Source organism: Lissotriton vulgaris, chromosome 9 (assembly GCF_964263255.1).
Source record: "Lissotriton vulgaris chromosome 9, aLisVul1.2, whole genome shotgun sequence".
NCBI classification, from domain to species: domain Eukaryota; kingdom Metazoa; phylum Chordata; class Amphibia; order Caudata; family Salamandridae; genus Lissotriton; species Lissotriton vulgaris.
In genome coordinates this window covers 1,104,187,372-1,104,202,161 of record NC_141697.1, presented here as the reverse complement: position 1 = coordinate 1,104,202,161, position 14,790 = coordinate 1,104,187,372, and the positions used below count along the sequence as shown (strand labels likewise).

At 43.7% G+C, this 14,790-nt stretch overlaps 1 protein-coding gene across 1 annotated transcript in view; it reads left to right on the top strand.

The window, feature by feature from the left end:
- Positions 1–4,643: 4,643 nt before the first annotated feature.
- Positions 4,644–14,790, top strand: part of PSMD6 (proteasome 26S subunit, non-ATPase 6) — a 90,841-nt gene continuing 80,694 nt past the window's right edge. The window contains exon 1 of the mRNA XM_086939085.1: positions 4,644–4,885. Within this exon, the coding sequence (XP_086795211.1) occupies positions 4,741–4,885 (145 nt within the window). The 5' untranslated portion in view covers positions 4,644–4,740. The remainder of the gene's footprint in view (positions 4,886–14,790) is intronic.

The window sequence follows — 14,790 nt, the reverse complement described above, 5'->3', positions numbered from 1 at the left end:
AAGACAGAAACTCCACAGCGGATCAACCAGCAAGCACCTCAAATTTCCAAAGTCCCATAAAATGTTCAGTCTTATTGTGCTGTCAACCATGGCAGGGCAGCCGGATGCAGCAGACATCGTGTTACATACCCCCTACGGAAAAACTACCAGTCCCAGAAGGCCATGCGGCACTGGGATTTGGCACAATGGGAGGATCTTATTTAAACTCCGCCCCTGGGAAGAAACGGGGCTTGTCAATCTTGTTCCTGGTTGTTCCGCATGTTTGTTTGTTTGGAGTCTTGCCATGGAGCGTCCGTGACTAGCCTACTTGGTCAGTGTTCCTGTGATCCGCCACGACGACGAAGTGCCAGCGTGGTCAGAATTTCCTGAGATCCGCCGCGACGACGAAGTGCCAGCGTGGTCAGAAGTTCCTGAGATCCGCCGCGACGACGAAGTGCCAGCGTGGTCAGAAGTTCCTGAGATCCGCCGCGACGACGAAGTGCCAGCGTGGTCAGAGTTTCTGTGAGTAAAGCAGAACCGTGTTGGATCGCCGAGTGGATGAAGAACAGCCTTCAGAAGCTAAACTCGGACAAGACTGAATTCTTCATCGTCGGCTCCACCTCCTCGGCCTGGGACGACTCCTGGTGGCTGACCACACTGGGAACAGCACCAACACTCACCGACCACGCACACAACTTGGGTTTCATCCTCGACTCTACTCTCTCCATGACAAAGCAGGTCAACGCCGTCTCGTCCTCCTGCGTCAACACCCTCCGCATGCTCTGCAAGATCTACAGGTGGATTCCCACCGAAAGAACAGTCACCCAGGCCCTCGTCAGCAGCAGGTTGGACTACGGAAACGCCCGCTACGCAGGAACCTCGGCCAAACTCCTGAAATGACTACAACTTATTCAGAATGCCTCTGCACGCCTGATCCTCGACATCCCTCGGCGCAGCCACATCACACCCAACCTGAGAGACCTGCACTGGCTCCCCGTCAACAAAAGGATCACATTCAAGCTCCTCACCCACGCACACAAGGCACTCCACAACACCGGACCAGCATACCTCAACAGACGACTCAACTTCTACACCCCCAACCGCCAACTCCGCTCTGCCGACCTCGCCACCGCCCCCCGCATCCGAAGGAAGAGCGACCTCTTGCGGCATATTGTTCTCCCACCTCGCCGACAAGACCAGGAACACCCTCCCCATCCTCCTACAGCAGACCCAGGACCTGCTAGCCTTTAGAAGACTACTCAAGACCTGGCTGTTCAAGCAGTAGCAACATCCCCCCCTCCCCCCCATCAGCGCCTTGAGACCCTCACGGTTGAGTAGTGGGCTTTACAAATGTTCTGATTGATTGATTGATTTAGGCAGGGAGAGCAGGATTTTGATAGTTGTCATTGACAAATTTTTTAGGTAGATGTATTACAAGATTGTTGAACATCCCAACTCTGATGAAGTTCTATGTTTCTTAGAGTATATTTTCAAAACTGAAGGAACTTGTTTGTTCTTATGTCTGATAATGGAATGCAATTTGTTTCTGCAAAGATGTTGAATTTTTTTTTTGATGTGGTGTCTGCTCTGAAAAGGCGCGTTTGTATTGTCCAAAGGCCAATGGTCAAGTTGAGAGGGCTGATAGGTTTATGAAAGAAGGGATTCAGTCAGCTTTGGAAAGCAATTTAGACGTTTTTGAATTTTTGAGGGAAAAGATTTGAAGTTATCATATTACTCCACATACGTGCACAGGAGTAACTCCTTTTTTCTTGATGAGGGGCAGGCAAGTCAGGACATTGCTGACGCCTGTTTTGGGGGAAAATATGTGAGTGGTGATAGAGTCTTGCATTGCTAAAGCCAGGAACAATATTACTTCTTCTCGTGCCTATGGCAAATCTTACCATGATTCTTGTCATAGTGTTAAAAGTAAAGCTGTTGAAGTTAGTGAATGGGTGCGTGTTATCAAAACCTATCTTTAACGCAAGGGTTCTTCTAAATTCTCTGTATTGTTCCAAGTTGAGAGAGTTTCTGGTTCTGCTGTCTTGCTAAAGGATAAGGGATGGTGGAACAAAAGTTCTATTGTTGTTCTCAAATTTGGGCAGGAGTCTTTGTTTGTTCAGGAAAAGTTGATGGATGAGGATGTGCGGTTTGATGAGAACGGTGGAAAGTGTGTATCTCCACATGGTTCTACTGGGAGACTTGTGGAAGGTGAAAGCTCCGGTGCTAATGCTCATTCCAGTGGGGGTTTTTCTGTTGCTCGTCCTGTGTGGGTGAGAATGTCATTGAGCGTAGTTCTGATGAGATTAATTTCTCTTAAAAAAAAATAACGTGCATTATGGTACCAAAGAGGTTTGAAGACTATGTTCTGGGGTTTCTTCTAGATCGCCACTTAAGTTTCAAACAACACCTAGAACATGCCAACATAAAAACCAAACTATTATGCTTTGCTTTTAAAACTTTACCGAAAAGCCTAAGTGGCAGCTCAACAAACCATTTCCTAAAGGTAGTGGCTGCAAAATGTTTGCCAGCGATAACATATGGCTTAGAAATGCTGAACACTAATGACGCCCAAATGCTAAATCTAGCTCAGTCTAGACTGTATAAAAAACAGTTTTCAATCCCACGACACATCTCTCAGGCGCAGATACGCCTGGAATATGGATTAGCGAATCAGATGCAGGCCAGACAAGGTGTCCTGGCCAAATATTACTGGCGTATGAGGGCTGCGGAAGACAACACGCTTGCCCACCACTGCTGGGAGGAGGTAGAAATACAATCAACAAACAAAAACTCGATAAGCCAAATTTTGAAAAAAGCGCAAAATTTGGAGGCAGCCTGGCAAACACCCATGTCATACCCTGTTTTTAAAAAAATCACAAACAAACCAATAAAAACATTATCGTTTCAATACGATAAAACCATATTTGCGGGTAAAAGTCATGCATGGTCGGTGATTCCATCCGATAAGCATATGAAACCACAACCCTGTCTGCAAGAAAGCTTCAGAGACCTCTACAAGGGAAATTGACTTTATTGAGATTTGGGTTTGTTTTTCAACAAAGATCTCACCCCAAAGTGGCTACAGACCTGGCCATCCCTGGACTGCCGCCTCTGTGGCAATGGAGCAGAGTCACTACTGCATCTATTATGCATCTGTCCGGAACTACATAATCTAAGGACGTCATTTTTAAGGCCAATCCTAAGAGAAACTCAAATCCGGACTTACAGGGCGGCCGTTATAAAATGCCTCAGTAGTTCTTCAGTTCAACTGTCTTGCAACACAGTCAGATTTTTGTCCCTAGCAGCACAAGAACTAGAAAAGAAAGAAACAGCACAAAACCTTGGAAAGAATGGAACACCAAAAACAGAACTTGGCAGTAGGGTATAAAGTTAACGGCCTAAGTCTTTCTCAGACCTGTTTCAGAACTTCCTTTCTTCCAAAGCCCCTTTCTATGACAGCCCTAGGCACAAACATGATCTCACCTGTAAATGTTCCAGAATATGAAATATAGTGACTTAAGAAACTGGACAGAAAATTATGCATAACAGTTTTGAACTTTGCTCCCTCTCCATTTTCTGTTGGCACCAACATTTTAATTTCACCAGAAACCATGGACATGTTTTCATTGCGGTTATGATAATCCGCTGCTCTTTGGTTCCATTCCATACGAGGGTTACAATAACTAAAAATGTTTTAATGTCATTTTTATCTGTACCAGTTTTGTGACGTTTTCATTATGGTGGTAAGTTCCACTCTTTTTATGATTTTAACAGATAAAAATAAAAGTATTTTTACAAATACACGCACTTTGTGATATTTCTTGTTGTGATGTCTCATTTAGTGTTTATCCATTAACTGTTTCCTTATGTGTTCTTGTTGTGAAGCTATATAGAGTTTTTCCTATGTCATTTGGAGTTCCCTGATATAATAATTGGAATGCTCTGACCGAATGTGCTTGTTTCACTTAGTCAGTATCTGATGGAGCTAGACATCTGTTTCTCAAGCACCAGTGGGTCATTTATTTTGCACTTAAAATAAATATATTTATTTTCATATACTACGCGACTCGCTCGCTTCATTACATACAGCCGTTAAAAGAAGCAATATCGGCAATGCAATGCACCGGTATATGCCTGTGAGGAACAGACACACAGTCCTCCTGCAATGCACACACCGTCCCAGACACCTGCAAACAACTAGGTACGAACACTTTAGGCACTCACACACAATTAGGGGGCACACAGCAACAATTGCCTGCACACGCCTGCTAGGTTAACAGAGCCACCTACGTATACACTGCTTCTCTACTTGGTACAGAACCAAATATTCCACGCCTCTCCTCTCCCCAACCCCTTATTGTCCTCTAGTGCGTTATCTCCATACAACGCACTCATTCATTTCATTTACTAAGAGTTTCTCCAGCGCTAATTGGCAAACCTACAGTCGCTTCTATGCGCTTCTTGGTTTCCATTTCAAACTGCTCGCTACCGTAATCCAAACTGTTCGCTACCGTAATCCTCGCACCGCCCTACTCTTATCATGACAGCTACAGAAGCCCAATGAAACTGCAGATTTCAGGCCAACCCAATGTGGGCATGCGGATGTAGCTGTCATAGTCTTAAAGTCGGTTTCCGGAAGCATGAGTTATGCGTTCCAGCAACAACAGGTCGGGTCGCACAGGAAGTGCGTCGAAGCGCTTCCGGCGCCGCTACACTTGCTGTGTCAGTCTGCTCTAGAGTGGCTTCTTCTCATCCGCAGAGATGCCGCTGGAAAATCTGGAAGAAGAGGGGCTCCCCAAAAACCCAGACCTTCGCATCGCGCAGCTCAAGTTCCTACTGACCCTGGACGAGCATCGCGGGGATGTGGGTGTTAAGGAAGAGCTGATGGAAGCTGTAAAGAGCAACAGTAAGTGTGTGTGAAAAGATTAGGTGCTCCAGTTAGAGGCCGGCTCGAGAGAGGGTCCTTCATAATCACTAAGTTTACATTTTGTAAGTTTTATATAACGCTAGCTTAACCCGTAGGTATCAGAGCGCTTTACATACACACAGTAAACTGCAGAAGGACATTACATTACATTGTATGCCGGCATTAAGGAAGCAAACCAAAGACAAGCATTTGCAATGCAAAAGGTCTCGCATTAGGAAAGTTTGAGCTATTGGTACTGTAAATGACACATTTTTTATTTATGTGTTGGTTTGGAAAATAGTGAAATTAATAGCTTTGTCATTTACAATGGCAATAGTTTTAACTTTCGCAAATGTGACACCCATAGCATTTGTAATGCAATATGTGTTGTATTTACATGACTTAGATGTATTGATATTACAAATAAAAATGTTTTTTTTAATACTTAAATAAAAGTTATTGTAATTTATAATGGCAATAGCTTTTGTAAATAACTTTTGTGAAGATTATGTTCATTGTATTTTGTGACTAAAATCCAAGAACAGAAGTGAACTATTAACATATTTTTGTGACATTTGTAATAAAGCTTGAAACATTGAGAGAACATATTTGAACTAGTTGTTGTTGAATGGTTGCACAGATTGATGCTGTGGTGGCTCTGAGTGATGTTATGGTGGCGATGAGTGATGCTGTGGAGTTCAGTGATGCTGTGGTATTGCATAGTGATGTTGTGGTGCCCCTGAGTGATGCTGTAGTGGTGCTCAGTGATGCTGTGGTGGTGCGAAAGATAGAGTGAGGGCGATCGATAGATTGAGGGCAATAGATAGACAGATAAAGTGTATTTATGTTGCATTGAGCAGAGTAAATATGAGGTGTATAATTATATGGCACTGAGTGGTATTATGTGGAGTGTATTTATGTTGCATTGAGAAGAGTGCAATTATGAGGCTTGTAATTATGTGGCACTGAGTGGTAATATGGAAAGTGTATGTTGTATTCAGTAGAGTGTAATTTTGTGGCGTGTAATTATGTGGCACTGAGTGGTATTTGGAGTGTATGTTGCATTGAGTGCAGTGTAATTATGTAGCATATAATTATGTGGCACTGAGTGGTATTGTTTGGAGTGTATGTTGCATTGAGTGTAGTGTAATTATGTAGCATATAATTATGTGGCACTGAGTGGTATTGTGTAGAGTGTGTGTTGCATTCAGCAGAGTGTAATTATGTGGTGTGTAATTATCTTGCACTGAGTAGTATTTGGAGTGTCTGTTGAGTGCAGTGTAATTATGTTGCATATAATTATGTGGCACTGAGTGGCATTATGGGGAGGTTATGTTGTATTCAGTAGAGTGTAATTGTATGGCATGTAATTATGTGGCACTGAGTGGTATTGTTTGGAGTGTATGTTGCATTCAGTGCAGTGAAATTATGTAGCATATAATTATGTGGCACTGAGTGTTATTGTGTGGAGTGTGTGTTGCATTCAGTAGAGTGTAATTATGTGGTGTTTAATTATGTGGCACTGAGTGGTATTTGGAGTGTATGTTGCATTGAGTGCAGTGTAATTATGTTGTATATAAGTATGTGGCACTGAGTGATATTTGGAGTGTATGTTGCATTGATTGCAGTGTGTGTACTTATGTGGCGTGTAATTATGTGGCACTGAGTGGGATTTGGAGTGTATGTTGCATTGAGTGCAGTGTAATTATGTGGTGTGTAATTATGTGGCACTGAGTGGTATTTGGAGTGTATGTTGCATTGAGTGCAGTGTAATTATGTGGCGAGTAATTATGTGGCACTGAGTGGTATTTGGTGTGATTGTTGCATTGAGTGCAGTGATGTGGTGTGTAATTATGTGGCATGGAGTAGTATTTGGAGTGTATGTGGCATTGAGTGCAGTGTAATTATGTGGTGTGTAATTATGTGGCACTGAGTGGTATTGTTTGGAGTGTATGTTGCATTCAGTGCAGTGAAATTATGTAGCATATAATTATGTGGCACTGAGTGTTATTGTGTGGAGTGTGTGTTGTATTCAGTAGAGTGTAATTATGTGGTGTTTAATTATGTGGCACTGAGTGGTATTTGGAGTGTCTGTTGAGTGCAGTGTAATTATGTTGCATATAATTATGTGGCACTGAGTGGCATTATGGGGAGGTTATGTTGTATTCAGTAGAGTGTAATTGTATGGCATGTAATTATGTGGCACTGAGTGGTATTGTTTGGAGTGTATGTTGCATTCAGTGCAGTGAAATTATGTAGCATATAATTATGTGGCACTGAGTGTTATTGTGTGGAGTGTGTGTTGCATTCAGTAGAGTGTAATTATGTGGTGTTTAATTATGTGGCACTGAGTGGTATTTGGAGTGTATGTTGCATTGATTGCAGTGTGTGTACTTATGTGGCGTGTAATTATGTGGCACTGAGTGGGATTTGGAGTGTATGTTGCATTGAGTGCAGTGTAATTATGTGGTGTGTAATTATGTGGCACTGAGTGGTATTTGGAGTGTATGTTGCATTGAGTGCAGTGTAATTATGTGGCGAGTAATTATGTGGCACTGAGTGGTATTTGGTGTGATTGTTGCATTGAGTGCAGTGATGTGGTGTGTAATTATGTGGCATGGAGTAGTATTTGGAGTGTATGTGGCATTGAGTGCAGTGTAATTATGTGGTGTGTAATTATGTGGCACTGAGTGGTATTGTTTGGAGTGTATGTTGCATTCAGTGCAGTGAAATTATGTAGCATATAATTATGTGGCACTGAGTGTTATTGTGTGGAGTGTGTGTTGTATTCAGTAGAGTGTAATTATGTGGTGTTTAATTATGTGGCACTGAGTGGTATTTGGAGTGTATGTTGCATTGAGTGCAGTGTAATTATGTTGTATATAACTATGTGGCACTGAGTGATATTTGGAATGTATGTTGCATTCAGTGCTGTGTAATTATGTGGCGTGCAATTATGTGGAACTAAGTGGGATTTGGAGTGTATGTTGCACTGAGTACAGTGTAATTATGTGGCGTGTAATTATGTGGCACTGAGTGATATTTGGAGTGTATGTTGCATTGAGTGTAGTGTAATTATGTGGCACGGAGTGGTATTTGGAATGAATCATCAGTTGAAATCATCCAGCAAAAAGGCTTCCTGGTTCAATGATGACCTTAAAAAATCCAAGAAGACATGCCGCACCCTGGAGAAGAATTGGAGAAAAGAACCAACCTCAGACAACATGGCCTCCCTCAAGACAGCCACCCGCAAACACCACCAACTGATTCGATCCGCCAAGAAATCAGCATTTAAGGACCGTCTCGACAACAATTCTCATAACAGCAAGGAACTCTTCAATATCGTCAAAGAACTCACCAACCCTCCCGCAGCATCCAACGACATCACTAACTCCCAAGACCTCTGCGATGCGCTATCCTCCTTCTTCTACAACAAAACTGCCGACATCCACAACAGCTTCAAGAATACTCCCAATGACCAACTCACCCCACCCCCTTCAGATCCCACCCCTCCAACTAACTACCTCAACTCCTGGAACCCAATCACCATTGAAGACACCATTCGCCTCATGAACTCAATCCACTCTGGCTCACCTTCTGACCCCTGTCCCCACTACATCTTCAACAAAGCTGACTCCATCTTCGCTCCCCAACTCCGCGATGTCATCAACTGCTCCTTCAACTCCGCCACCTTTCCAGAAATATGGAAACACGCCGAACTCAGCGCCCTTCTGAAAAAACCAACAGCAGACCCCTCAGAACTGAAAAACTACCGACCCATTTCCCTCCTCCCTTTCCCGGCCAAAGTCATCGAGAAAGCCGTCAATAGCCAACTCGCAGCCTTCCTTGAATCCAACAACTCCCTGGATCCCTCACAGAATGGCTTTCGAGCCAAACACAGCACCGAAACCGCCCTCATTGCGGCGACCGACGACATCCGTGAACTCCTGGACAACGGTGAAACAGTGGCCCTCATTCTACTCGACCTCTCCGCCGCCTTCGACACTGTCTGTCACAACACCCTCATACAACGCCTCAACAACATCGGCATACAAGGAAAAGCCTTGGACTGGATCATCTCGTTCCTAGCCGGGAGAACCCAGAGAGTCCGACTCCCCCCTTTCTACTCAGAGCCCACCGAAGTCATCTGCGGCGTACCTCAAGGCTCCTCACTCAGTCCCACCCTCTTCAACGTCTACATGAGTCCCCTCGCCTCCATCGCACGTCAACACAACCTCAACATCATCTCCTACGCCGACGACACCCAGCTAATCCTTTCCCTCACCAAAGACCCCAACACCGCCAAAAACAACCTTCACGAAGGTATGAAAGAAGTAGCCGAATGGATGAAACAGAGCGCTTAAAACTCAACTCGGACAAAACGGAGGTGCTCATCCTAGGATCCTCCCCCTCAGCTTGGGATGACTCCTGGTGGCCTTCCGCTTTGGGATCAGCGCCCACACCCACAGACCATGCACGTAACCTTGGCTTCATTCTAGACTCCTCTCTCTCAATGTCCAGACAAGTCAACGCCGCATCGTCCTCCTGCTTCAACGTCCTTCGCATTCTCAAAAAGATCTTCCGCTGGATCCCCCTCGAAACAAGAAAGACTGTCACCCATGCACTGGTCACGAGTCGACTGGACTATGGCAACACACTCTACGCCGGAATTACAACAAAATTGCAGAAAAAGCTCCAGCGCATCCAAAACGCATCAGCGAGACTCAAATTAGACATCCCGCGCCAAGAGCACATCACCGGTCACTTAAAAAACCTCCACTGGCTTCCCGTCAACAAAAGAATTACTTTCCGCCTTCTTACCCACGCACACAAGGCCCTTTATAATCTAGGACCCGAATGCCTCAACACCCGACTGTCCTTCTACTATCCCACCCGCCAACTAAGATCATCCAATCAAGCCCTCGCCGCAGTCCCGCGCATCCGAAAAACCACCATGGGTGGCAGATCCTTCTCCTTCCTGGCTGCCAAGACCTGGAACTCACTCCCCACCCACCCCGCCTCACTCAGAATCACATCTCCTTCAGAAAAGAACTGAAAACATGGCTATTCGATAAACAGTGAACCCCTCCTCCTAGCGCCTTGAGACCCTCTGGGTGAGTAGTGCGCTTTATAAATGCCCGAACTTGAACTTGAACTTTATGTTGCATTGATTGCAGTGTGTGTAATTATGTGGAGTGTAATTATGTGGCACGGAGTGGTATTTGGAATGTATGTTGCATTGAGTGCAGTGTAATTATGTAGCGTGTAATTATGTGGCACTGAGTGGTATTTGGAATGTATGTTGCATTGAGCGCAGTATAATTATGTGGCATGTAATTATGTGGCACTGAGTGATATTTGGAATGTATGTTGCATTGATTGCAATGTGTGTACTTATGTGGCGTGTAATTATGTGGCACTGAGTGGGATTTGGAGTGTATGTTGCATTGCGTGCAGTGTAATTATGTGGTGTGTAATTATGTGGCACTGAGTGGTATTTGGAGTGTATGTTGCATTGAGTGCAGTGTAATTATGTGACGTGTAATTGTGGCACTGAGTGGTATTTGGAGTGTATGTTGCGTTGAGCGCAGTGTAATTATGTAGCATATGATTATGTGGTATTGTATGGAGTGTGTTGCATTCAGTAGAGTGTAATTATGTGGTGTGTAATTATGTGGTACTGAGTTATTTGGTGTGTATGTTGCATTGTGTGCAGTGTAATTATGTTGCATATAACTATGTGGCACTGAGTGGTATTTGGAGTGTATGTTGCATTGAGTGCAGTGATGTGGTGTGTAATTATGTGGCATTGAGTGGTATTTGTAGTGTATGTTGCATTGAGTGCAGTGTAATTATGTGGCATTGAGTGGTATTTGGAGTGATTGTTGCATTGAGTGCAGTGATGTGGTGTGTAATTATGTGGCATTGAGTGGTATTTGTAGTGTATGTTGCATTGAGTGCTGTGTAATTATGTGGCACTGAGTGGGATTTGGAGTGTATGTTGCATTGAGTGCAGTGTAATTATGTGGCGTGTAATTATGTGGCACTGAGTGGGATTTGGAGTGTAGTAATTATGTGACACTGAGTGGTATTTGGAGTGTATGGTGCATTGAGTGCAGTGTAATTATGTGGAGTGTAATTATGTGGCACTAAGTGGTATTTGGAGTTTATGTTGCATTGAGTGCAGTGTAATTATGTGGTGTGTAATTATGTGGCACTGAGTGGTATTTGGAGTGTATGTTGCATTGAGTGCAGTGTAATTATGTGGTGTGTAATTATGTGGCACTGAGTGGTATTTGGAGTGTATGTTGCGTTGAGCGCAGTGTAAATATGTAGCATATAATTATGTGGCACTGAGTGGTATTGTGTGGAGTGTGTGTTGCACTGAGTAGAGTGTAATTATGTGGCACTGAGTGGTATTTGGAGTGTATGTTGCATTGAGTGCAGTGTAATTATGTTGCATATAACTTATGTGGCACTGAGTGGTATTTGGAGTGTATGTTGCATTAGAGTGCTGTGTAATTATGTGGGCGTGCACATCTAAAACAACCATGTCTTTAGCAGTCTCTCGAAGCTGGTTAGCTCACTGCAGGCCCTAATGTTCTGTACAATTAGTTTGGAAAAGTGGCAACAGCGTTGCCATATACGAGGCATGAGAACCAGAAAAGAACAGAGATTGGCACATGCCACAGGGGTTTCACTCCCATATAAGCCTGCCGAAATCATGCACACACACACCAGATAGGAGTCAAAGTGGGTGGTGACCTTCTGGCCTAATGTCAAGAAGGATGGTGGTGGGGTCAAGCCGGCGAGGAGAGATATATATTATATATATGAGAGAGAAAGAGAGAGAGAATTGTCAAGCAGCTTACAAGACATTTTACCAGCAGACAGGTAAAGAAAACGACAAAACAAACTGGGAACTCAAGTAAACTTAGGTCGGGGGCTGGAAAGAATATGGCACAAATTACCGAGATATGCAGAAAAGAAACATCCGATTGGGATGCAGCACTATCTAAAAGGCTAATTACTGTACAGTACAGCCTTTTCGGTCCCATTACAGGAGAACAGTCCGAGGACTCAAACAGGATACAACCAATAAGATAACAATGCAGCCACTAACGTCGATTGCTCCTAAAAGGTGGACAGCATCTCCAAGCCATGAGCAGGTGTTCCGTCGGCAGAGTAACTATTCCCGACTCGATATTCAAAGGCATGGCGGTAGGAGGAAGACGACGAAACAACTGCCTAACAATGCAAGTATTATAAAGTAACGGTAGAAACAGACACGGTATTCGACACCATTAATGAAGAATAGAGGTTACAAAACTCTAACAATAAAGTTCACGCAATAAAAAGTTTCATTTTTCCGGTATCTCCTGGTATAATGTAAGGGGCGAGAGTCACTGTGTAAACATCTTACTGCTGTCTCACAAAACCTCGACCTGCACCAACACAAAGCTGCACGTGGTACAAAGACAAGCACACCGCCCTTGAACAAATAATTATAACAGTGGAAGCACTGCAAAGAATCCGAAAAACATGGGCTCAGTTTATTCAAAGACCCATAGACGATAGGCCCTGGTACCTTGCCGATCTTATTATCCACAACTTCTTTTCAGACACTTTTTTTGGTTCGAGTAAGCCACACTATCACCTTTACGATTCTACCACCCATGACCCAGAGGCCTCGGCTCATCGAAGACTTCCCCACTTCGGAACTCAGTAGTAACAAGGATTAAAGCAAGCTGCATAATTAAGACAGTCCCAGTAATCATAAAATAAAAGCACAAACGATTTACTTCTGTAAATAAAGTATAATAAAAAAAGAAACCTTAGATGACATGTTTCCAAAACGGCAACACTTCTTTAATGACTCAGTGCATCTAAAACAAGCTGGAGGCGGCTCTGGCGCAGCACGTCGTCTTCTGGAGACGTGCGAGTTCACAGAGCATAATCGGCTCGTGCACACGCCAGTAGCCGCTCGTTCACAGCTCTATCTCCCTTGCCAGTTAGCACAGTGACTATAGAACTTGCGCTGGCGGGAGCGCTTCGCGCTCCAACACCAGCTCGACCTAAAAAAAATACAGCATGGGAAATAAATATGCAGTGCAGCGGAGGGGGAGAGAGCAATAAAAAGAAACCGGTGAGAATGACATAGTCCGGTCACCCACTATCTTTGAATGTCCAGGGAGAGAGGAGACAACTAGGATAGTCTAGGTAAGTTGATGTTGGTCCTGAAAGTATATGTTTAGGAGATGGAGTTTCAGGTCCCTTTTGAAACAGGAGAAGGAGGGGTTGCATCTGAGTACTCCAGGGAGAGCGTTCCATATCCTGGGAGCGTTGCCAGAAAACGATCGGTATTGGGTGGCTTTTTTTGTTGTTATTTTCGGAGGAATAAGGATGAGAGAGTTGGAGCTTCTCAGTGTTCTGAATTGACCGGCTCTTATCAGTTTATATTTAGGTAGTTGGGGGCAGGAGAGTGAAGGGTTTTGTGTGTGATGCAGGCCAATTATAGATACATCTCCCTTCCATGGGAAGCCAATTGAGGCCGTTGAGAGCTGGAATGATGTGTTCAAATCTTTTAACTCCAGATACGAGTCGAGCGGACATGTTGAGCACTGCCCTTAGAGGGGCTAGGTGAGCTTTTGGAGTCCCCGTAAGGATGGTGTTCCCGTAGTCTATTTTAGAGAGAACTAGGGATTGGGCTACTGTCTTGAGGTCATCGTGGGGTAGAAAAGGTTTAAATTTCTTGAGGTGTTTTAGAGAGAAAAGAGCACTTTTTGCTGAGTTTTTGATGTGGGCCTTCATTGATAAGTTCTTGTCAAGGGTAATGCCAAGATTCTTGAGCCATTCTTGGATTGGGCGCTGGTTACTTTTTGGAGAGAATAGGATTAGTTCAGTTTTGTCTGGGTTGAGCTTTAAGTGGTTAACGTAGAACCAAGATTGGATCTCGGTTAGGGTGGTATTGAGGAGTTGGATGTCGCTGGGGGATTTGATCCTGAAATAGATTTGGGTGTTGTCCGCGTAAAGGTGGTAATTCACTCCAGCTTTTTTCAATATGATTGTAAGGGGCTCCATGAAGAGATTGAATAGGGACGGGGAGAGGATCGAGCCTTGCGGGACCCCAATTGTGTAGTAGGCTTTGTGAGACGGGAATTAATTTTAATTTGTTGCGAGTGACAGTCACTGGAGTGGATACTATTTATATTTAGTACTTTTACCTCAATGATGTAGGATATCCTATAACAATAGATGCTAGTTTTAAGGATACGAGTCTTATGTAATGGAGGTGCTTCCATGACAAAAACCTACCATAGAGCCTCAGATAAAAATTACTTTATATAGTTGCTATCCACCGTCTTCAACAGCTCCTGAGTGAAGGTGTTTGACAAAGTTTCAACTTTTAGCACAGTGGCCAGGAGTATGTACAGGCTATTTGATGGGTTATGCTGAGTCACTAGGTCAAGTGGTAGAGAGAATATGTGTAATCTGCTCGAGTTTACGTTGCCTTGACAAATAGTTTGATGTGGATTTGTTTTTCATTTCAGAGAGTTGGCTTGTGTAGTTTAAAAGCAAAACACGCTCCAAAAAAAGACTTAAAAAAGAATCACGTATAGTCAAAATTAGAATTTTACCCCAGCCCTTCTTTGATGATGAGGAAGGACAGACGCAAACCCTCGCTTTGAAAATCAAGTTAAGATCGCAGAAAGCCTGGCCGAAAAATAACTGTGCAGAAACTAAACGTCTTATGAACACTGCTCCCACTGTTTACCGGGTTTGCAAACCTCTAAGAGCTAACCAATTCCAAATTAACGTTCTAACTTTTTACAGAGCGACAGCTTTTGACGATGAGATCATTTTGTTACTTTTAGTTCATAGGTTGCAAACTTTCAGATATAGCA